Raw genomic sequence first — 9,209 nt, 5'->3', positions numbered from 1 at the left:
TTTATTTTGTATTACTCTTTGTATAAATAAGTATTTTGAGTGGTTGTTGAATGTAATTTTTCTTTTATTTTTTTTTTTATCTTGGACTGTATTCTGTTTGTATTAATATTTTTAAATATTTATTTAATTAGTAACAATTAGTAACTGTAATTTGCCATGCTAGTTGAATCATACATAAAAACATTTAAGAAACAACCATGTAAAATACAAATCAAAAGTTTAGGATAAGCTTTGTCTTGACATTCTAATTAGTTTATGAGATACAATGCCTTGCAAGTTACAACGAAATATCTAAACTATTCTTCGTTTGGTACTCACTGATAGTTGTTAACGATTTTGCATTCAATATTTGAAAAGGATAAAGCTTGCATCGGAGCCCAGCCGTAATTGAAGAAACGTTACTGACTTTGACTGCTGGAAATTGACTTCTCCCCAGTACACATCAAGTATTACAAAACCAATTATTAACATAGAAAGTTGGAATGGGCATTGCGTGCATCGAAAGATTTTTCAAATGTTCAAATGCATCAGTCGCCACCTCAATCATAATGATATATTTTGGCACGCCAATCATAATCATATATTTTAGTGCAAATAAATAACTTCCCCACGGTCAATGTCCAAATGCTACATGCATTGAATACCCTAGCGTCGCTCCATTGGCTGCGCCTGACGGAAACAAAGAAGCCAATAGGAATATGAAAACTCATTGAAATTAGGGAAAGTGGCATTAAGGGCTTAAAAAAGTAAAAATTTTATAGATAAGATCTAATAGATTCTAAAATTATTCTGAGGACCTAAAGATCTCATTTGCAATTATGTTTTTTTGGTGAAATGATTAATTTGTCTCTTTCATAACCAGTTGCCAAATGAAAATTGCTGCTTCTTCCTCCGTCCTTCCTCCCTCATCCTTCTCTCTCTTCCTCTTTCAACACTAATACAATAATCAAATTTATTTTCCTTCCTATCATGCTTCTCTATTCCCTCTCTTCTTCTTCCTCCTTCTTCCTTCTTTCTCTTATTTAAAGCTTTTTCGTTCAACAAGTATAAGTGGGCGATTCACTTTTATCCAGATGGGTGTGGAGAAGACGATCAGGCGTTCATCCAATTACATTCTTCTCACGCCAAGTAGCTTCTTGAAATGATTCGCCATAGTGCGGAAAGAATAGACCAAGTGCTGCATCTGCCATTATCAGTTTTTTTTTTTCAAAAAAGGATATAGAGAGAGTTTGAGCCATATCAGTTTTATCTAATCATAATGTACGCGTTCACGTTCATTTAATGAAAACAAATTATTATTTATGGACTTTTTGTTATTTTTGATACATAATTTTTTTGCGACTGATATAAACGTTTTGGTATAATGTTGTTTATGAAATTTATGTTGTTATTTATGGAGTTTACGTTATGCAAACTTTGCAATTAACTTATGTGGATATTTATGTGTATCATATCAACAAACTTGTATTGTAAATATATGGACATTGTGTTGTTAGCAAATGGATACTTTTATGCTATATACGGACTTTTTTCTTCATTAACTTGAGAAACTTTTTCAAATATTCAGTTTAATCACACAAATCATGTGAAATAAATGGACATTGTGTTGTTAATAAATGGACCTTGTCATGTTATATACAGACTTTTTATTATTCATAAACTTAAAAAATTTTTGTTTAAACCTAGCCAACTGATAAACTGGACACACATAGACTTTTAATTTAGAATATATGAAGATTGTGTTGTGCATGGTGAATATTGTGTTGTGCGTTGTTTGCTTGCGCATTTTGTCAAGCCTAACCTACTGATAAAGTAAAATCTTATTGACTTTTAATTGAGAATAAATAAACTTTATATTGTGCATAATAGATATTGTGTTATGCATTATTTGCCTATTTGTGTATTTTGTTAAGCCTAGCCTACTGATAAAGTAGAATCGTATGGACTTTTAGTTGAGAATATATGAACCTTAAGTTGTGCATAGTGGATATTGTGTTACGCATTGTTTGCTTACTTCTACATTTTGTCAAGCCTAACCTACCGATAAAGTAAAATCTTATGGACTTTTAGTTGAGAATAAATGAACCTTATATTGTGCATAGTAGATATTGTGTTATGCATTATTTGCTTATTTATGCATTTTGTTAAGCCTAGCTTACTGATAAAGTAAAATCGTATGGACTTTTAGTTGAGAATATATGAACCTTGTATTGTACATAGTGAATATTCTATTGTGCATTGTTTACTTATTTATATATTTTGTCAAGTCTAGCCTACTGATGAAGTAGAATCTTATAGACTTTTAGTTAAAAATAAATGAACCTTATATTGTGCATAGTAGATATTATGTTATGCATTGTTTGCCTATTTGTGCATTTTATTAAGCCTGACCTATTGATAAAGTAGAATCGTATAGACTTTTAGTTGAGAATATATGAATCTTATGTTGTGCATAGTGGATATTATGTTGTGCATTGTTTGTTTACTTGTGTATTTTGTCAAGCATAGCCTATTGATAAAATATGATCTTATAGACTTTTAGTTGAGAATAAATGAACCTTATATTGTGCATAGTAAATATTGTGTTATGCATTATTTGCCTAACTTTAATATTTTGTTAAGCCTAACATAATGATAAATTGAAATTACATAAATTTTCATATGAGAATATATCACAAACTTTTTTTCTTGCAACCGTCTTTAACTAGCCATCCTCCCGGGAGGCCACGAACAAGGAGGATAGAGTCTTTCAAAATAAGAAGATTTATCATTGTTCAAGATGTGGAAAGGCTAGACACAATCACAAGACATGCAAGAATCCTAACCCAACATGAGAAATGGTTACATTATATTTCTTTAGTGTACACAAGCAACTATAATTATATATACGAAAGCATTTTCAAAATATTTTTTGAGTAAGTGAGAACCACAAATATTTTTTGTTTGTATATGGAAAAGCAACTGTTAGATATTTTAAATATAATGACTAACTTTATATATATATATCAGACTTGAAATATTATGTTAAATTTCATGTGAGTACTTATTTTAATACCTAAGCTAATACCAACATAATATTATTTATATGATGTAATTGTCCTTGATTTTGGAATGCATAAATTTTTTGTTGAGCATGAGTGAATATCATCTTATGCATGATGAATGTTGTGTCATGCATAATCTGCTTAACATCATTTTGTTATAGCTTAAGCTAGTAAAATACTGAAAATGTATGAATTTTTTATTCAACACACGTGGACATCATATTATGTATAGTAAATGTTATGTCGTGCATGATCTGCCTAATCATTTTTACTAAAGTTAAGGGTAGTGAAATACTTAAAATGTATGAACTTTCTGTTGAGATGCATAAACATTGTCTTATACATAATGAATGTTATATCGTGCATGGTCTATCTCGTTATTTTAAGAATTCACGTAAGTTTTGAATTCAAATCAAACAAAGAACAAAATCATCCTTTTGGTTTCAAAAAAATTGACAATAAGAACCTCCAGACTTGCAAAGCAATATCAGATTCATTTAAGCCCAAATTACAATAAAGTCTGTTTTTAAAGCCCTTAATACCATTTTTCCTTAAAATTATTGCTAACTCCAATGAAATTGTAGATCAATTTACATGACAGTACATTGTTATGGCAACCTGCTTCTCACTGAAAAATTTGAGCGGATAACGCAATAAGCAAGTTCTCAAAAAATTGTAAAGCATCAAGATTAAGAGGAAAATGTCGAAATGACATGCTTTGCCCCCCACATTCTTCCGTGTTTTTTGGGGGGTTGGGAGTAATTCTTCTGTTGTCATTCAACGCATGAAAGGAGCCAACCCCCTTATCTCAGATCCATTTCCATTAGACAGGAAATACATCTTTTTCCATTTTTCCTCTGAGAATGCTTCACGACGTATTAGCCTTTGCCTGTCAGAAATGAAAAGGTAACAAATTAAGAATCCCACTGAAACCCATCTGTCAAGCTGTAGAGGTTGGTTGCAGTCAATCGTGAGTCACTTCCACAAAATCAAATCTGCTTCCTAAAACAATCTAGGTAGATTATTGTTGTAACTATAGCCAACAGTTCAACAAGTTACATTAATAGCAGATTCATGTTGGGGAGAAAAAAGAAGCGACTATGGATTTAGTAAACAATGATTCAGTGACAAGTTTAGCAGGTTCATTAAACCACTCAACATACAGGAGAAAGTAAACAACTTTGGTATGTTCATAGATTGATGATTTGATGCAATAGCCTGAATATGGAAAACGCCCAATCTTTGCGAGATACTTTCAAAATAAGAATACCGAACCACCAAAATTAAGCTATGGAAGAGAGTCGGTGAATATCAAATAGGCAAATCATTTGCATTTAATAATTGATCAACTGACTATCAACCCTTGCTCTTGTATCAAATATAAACTAGAAATTGATACTAAGATGACAACACCAATGTTATCAACCTGGCAAAGATAGAGATTTTGTGAACATACCTTAAATAATAATGGCAAACGGCCTCTGCTTCTTTCAGACTGTAACGAGGAAACATAACACGAGCATCTACTGGAACATCTGGCAAATCTTTACGAAGCTTTCCTACTGCAGTTGAATGAGAAAAAGCTCCTACCATCATATCATCATGCATCATTGTCCTAAAAGCCTTCACCTGCAACAGTGACGTGGAAACTGTTGACCGGGGTAATAGCAAGAAAGACGCTTAAAAAAAAAGAAGAAGAAAAGAACACTAGGCTCTGAACGTTAACCCAGTACAATGGATGACCAACATTCCCAAGGAATCGATTTACAACAATACAATAATGCATTAAATGTCATTAATTCCATAAGGAAAAATACATTAAATAAAAGGGAATTGCCAAGTATTACTGATATGATTCTATATTAAAATGTACCAACCATTGTAAGCTCTCTCGCATGTATTGGCCGACAAGAATGGATTGATACTGGCTCCTCATACGCACTGAATGTAAACCAGTTATTATACTGAAGAGAGGTGTCCACAACAATAAGTAAGATGATCAAAATACTGTAGAAACAAATTTTCAAGAACTAAAAACCATTTAACATCAACTCAGTGGAATCAGTCTTACCTGATCAATTGCAATAAGTGCAGGCATATCTTTAACAAGTGATAACTCTTTCCTCAACCGAACCACCACTCCAACAGCAGCATGTGTTTGATCAATTCCAGTCTTTACCAGCTCATAAAAATTTGTACCCTCAGGAATTGCCAGGGAATCCACATCTTTTAACCATCCAACACCAGCACCCTCACCCAGGGGGATTGGATCAAAGATTTGGCATGGTAGCTGCTTCAAGAAGGATTCATTGTACTTCATAAAATCCTGAGAACCATCAGATCCAAAAGAACATTCAAATGACTACATGATTCATTAAGTAGATGATATCAGTTTTAATCATAACATAATATACACTACTATACAATCAAAATCAAAAGAAACAAAAAAAAAATATTGGGATTGACAACCGTGGCAGTATGGCACATGAACTCATATTCTACTTGAAATGCAGAGATAGCAGAAACAGTATTGCAATTCTGTACATCCTTCACTGCAAAAGCCTAATTTACAAAGAAACTTATGGGTGGTGGGCTGGGAGCCCACAAATCCTAGCATGCATACCCAAAGGGCACTGAAATGTGGATGAATGGGTCCGCTTGAACTATCATCAAACATCAGCAATTGAAAACTATCCTAAACAACCCGAGGGCACTTATTAAATTTTTTACCAGCAGTATTCACCTATATAAAACTTACTTTTTTTTAATTTTCAGCCACATGCTGAGCCAGCATCTGAGGAGTACAAATAACTTTGATTAGCAGTAACATACAAATGTTTGTTTTTTAGCGATAAATTAAGCAGGTAAATAAAAAATCAGAAATTTATATTCAATAGGAAATCTTTGGATGATACAATGTACAATATAGTAAGATTTGGATTTTCGCTTTAAAGATAACTCTCATGGGGGCAAGGGTGAAGATGCTTTCACTGAGAATAATTATTTAAACAACCAACATCATGTTAAGTGTTAGCTGTGGCATTTCAACAAGAAAGGTAGAAAAATGACACAGAATAATGAGAGATGATGAGGGTGCATAATATGCTCTTGCAGGGAAACCACTTCTCTCCACTTAGTGAAAAAGCCACTGCAGTTGATAACCACTGAAATAAATTTGATGGTTCAAAATTGATAATTTTTAAAAATACAAAGTAATCTATATGTTAAAATTTGAACAATGGAGGCATAGTGGAGAGAAATGCAGCAGGGAGAAACCAACCCCACTCTTGCAAAGACTTCATCATATTTCGGTTTGAAATTAGATCAATCAAACTATTCATAAGGGATAAGTTCAAAACATCATATTCATTAATTCTGTTTCCTCAAATAAAATAACTGAGTTGAGAATTGATTATTAATTGCTTTAGTTCAATCTCAATGATCTCCAGGTCAAACATGCACACCGGAAAAAAAAAAATCTCAACGTGCTGAATCCATCAGGCAATACATGTTGCTGTATCTGAGTAATATTAAACAACAATAACAAGTCTTATCCCACTAGAAGTGGTCGGCTAGTCATACAAGCAATAAAATATGTGCCTTGAAACGGTTATATCCAGGGATTCTCACTCATAAAAAATACATACAAGCAAAGAGAAATAGAGATGAAAAGCAAAGAAAAATGGAAAAATTATAGTTCCTGCCTTAAGAACATTTGCAGCCTGGACAGGTGTGTCCCATAGACCAGTTTCTGGATGCTTATAGAAAAATCCTCCATGAGTCCATTCACGACCACTGGGAACATAAAATACAAGCCAACCTTCTTCCCGAGCCCACTGGACAAGCATGGCAAGTGCAATGCTCTTGCCACAGCTGACAGGACCATCTAAGACAATTTGCTTTCTAACCTTGGGGCCTGAAAAACTTAAATAGACATAACATTGACTGTGAAAAATGTACAGACCCAGAGGCCTACAAAAAACAAAGTTGCAAAGGCTTTTAAGAATGTGAAACTAAACCAACGTGTAGTGCACCTCTATGATCCAAAACAAAAACAAACAAAAAAAAAATCAAAGCAAAATTAAAGAAGATTGAACAAGGACCACATTTCAATTTATCTTTTCTAGTGATAATAATAAAACAAGGCGTTGGAACATACTGAAGAACTATCCAAATAGAAGGGCATCAAACCTGGTTTTTGAATGAATCATACAATATCTTTGGGTTTTTCTTTTTGTAGATGGAGCCCTCGCCCTTCACATCTACATAGTTTTTTTTTTTAAATTAATTATTTCCAAGAGTCATTATTTTAGAGTTTCAGGAAGTCTTTTGATAGGAGTAGGATTTTGAGTGTATCTTAAAACAGCATTATTCATTATTCAGGAAGGTACAAATAAAGTTTTTCTTTCGGCAAGGTTTTGGGCAGCAAGTATCTGATCAACTCCTTGCAAGGCCTGTTATGGCTAAGGATCTAGGAACTTGTTCTCTTAGGGTTTTAGGTGAATATCTTTTTTTTGTTTTCAAGCTAGCTTCTCTAACTTTTTCTGTATGTGCTGGGTTCTATTGGACAGGTTTCTTGAAGTTCCACATCAGGAAGTGTAGACAATGTGAACAAGAAAGGCATCTAACAATCAAATTTTTGAGATGTAAACAATCATAGGCTCTAATTAACCACAACTATATTTAAACGTATATTATAAGGATAATAGATCATGAATCGCCTTGCAGGTCTGACGGTCATATCAATTTTTTTTTTAATTGAAAAAGTCATTCATTCATAGCAAAAGATTACAAGATCAAAATACATCCACTGGATCATTGCTCTCCCCTTCCTCCTCTTCTCAGATAAACGAAGGAGGAATAACAATTTCATAATAGCGTGACAGGTGAAGGCAATAAACTCAACCACTAGATTGTGAATAATGCATGCCCCCGTAGAACAGGTAATCTGACGGTTTGTGTTAGCAAGTCATGAGACTAATTTCAACGCGTCAAGAGGCATGGGTAAAATTTTCAAGTTTAGGAGAGAGAGAAAGACTATGTAGTCTAAAAGTAGGAGGGAATTTCTTCCAGAGAGCATTAATCAGAGACGCAGTGAAAAGAAAGCATTATGATTTAAATTGCTAAACTCATAACCTAGTCGTGTACAATTTAGAGGGTAAAATTATAACTGGATCCATAAAACATTCGACGCTCTAATCAAAAAGAGATTCAGATAAAAAATACTTGTAAAGACCAGACACACCTTTACCGTTATAGGGCCACATCGGCGGATCAACCACGCGCCTAAAATTATCACGAAGATCCAAAAAGCTATGCCTAACGAGCAAAGCAGTTCGCATAGAATCCTCGAACTCTTTGACCATACCCGAAGGCAATCCCTCCGGCAACACTGCATCCAGACCCTGTCGTCTAAATCACCGCATCCCGCAAACGCAAATTCAAATGAGACAACATTTAATAATGGATACAAGCTAAAGCCTATAGGGACAAATCACACGCAGGAAATAAAAGAAGAGGGCGCTAGAGAGTGTACGTGAACTTGAAGTAGCTGCAAGTGTCTTCACGAGTGAGTTGTGAGAGTGAGGGGGTAGCAGTGAAGAGGGGACGACCATTGGGACCCACATCCAGAGAAGGTTTGTTATCATCGGCTATAAGGAGGTGTTGACGTTCCCGCACATCAAACACGGCGTCGCCGCCACAGGTGGCCCGGGAAGTGTTGGCGACGTTGAGAGATTTATTTGCATCGGGTTTGAATTTATCATGCTTGGCCTTGATGAGGGTAGAGTAGGGGCTCTCAGGAGAAGAACTCAGGGCTGGAATTGCAGTGTCCTTGAGCTCCCATGAACGGGTTCTGGAGCTCGTAGCTGCGGCTCTAACAGCAGACCGCAACATTCTCCTCTGAATTCACAGAGAGACAGAGCTGAGGTTTTGGGCTTTGGCCTTTTGGAATAGGAGCTAGGAATAGGAAGGGTGGAAGCTCTAGAAAATGGAAATGGCGCAGGGATATTATCGTACTTACGTCTTGTCTGATGTTGGGTTTTGGAGGGCCTTTCACTTGGGCTTATGGTTGGACTAGTAGATTTGGGCTTTAAGCATGTTCTCAGCCTCGACATAGAAGGCCCATAATCGATTGATAATCGATGTGACAATAATAAATTATAA

At 34.7% G+C, this 9,209-nt stretch overlaps 1 protein-coding gene across 1 annotated transcript; it reads right to left on the bottom strand.

Moving 5' to 3' along the window:
* Window positions 1-3,601: 3,601 nt before the first annotated feature.
* LOC129317081 (uncharacterized) lies at window positions 3,602-9,007 on the bottom strand. Its single transcript, XM_054961418.1, has 7 exons — window positions 8,581-9,007; window positions 8,290-8,456; window positions 6,749-6,960; window positions 5,116-5,370; window positions 4,922-5,008; window positions 4,501-4,673; window positions 3,602-3,933 (listed from the first exon to the last, which is right to left on the bottom strand). The coding sequence occupies exons 1-7, from the start codon at window positions 8,937-8,939 to the stop codon at window positions 3,822-3,824; spliced, it is 1,365 nt and encodes a 454-aa protein (XP_054817393.1). The 5' UTR covers window positions 8,940-9,007; the 3' UTR covers window positions 3,602-3,821.
* Between the last annotated feature and the right edge of the window lie 202 nt (window positions 9,008-9,209).

The sequence above is a fragment of the Prosopis cineraria genome, unplaced genomic scaffold, assembly GCF_029017545.1.
Source record: "Prosopis cineraria cultivar Desert tree isolate PC_DT_omini unplaced genomic scaffold, ASM2901754v1 PC8, whole genome shotgun sequence".
Taxonomy (NCBI): Eukaryota; Viridiplantae; Streptophyta; class Magnoliopsida; order Fabales; family Fabaceae; genus Prosopis; species Prosopis cineraria.
Note: the sequence above shows the minus strand (reverse complement) of the source record. Positions and strands in the feature narration are given on the sequence as shown.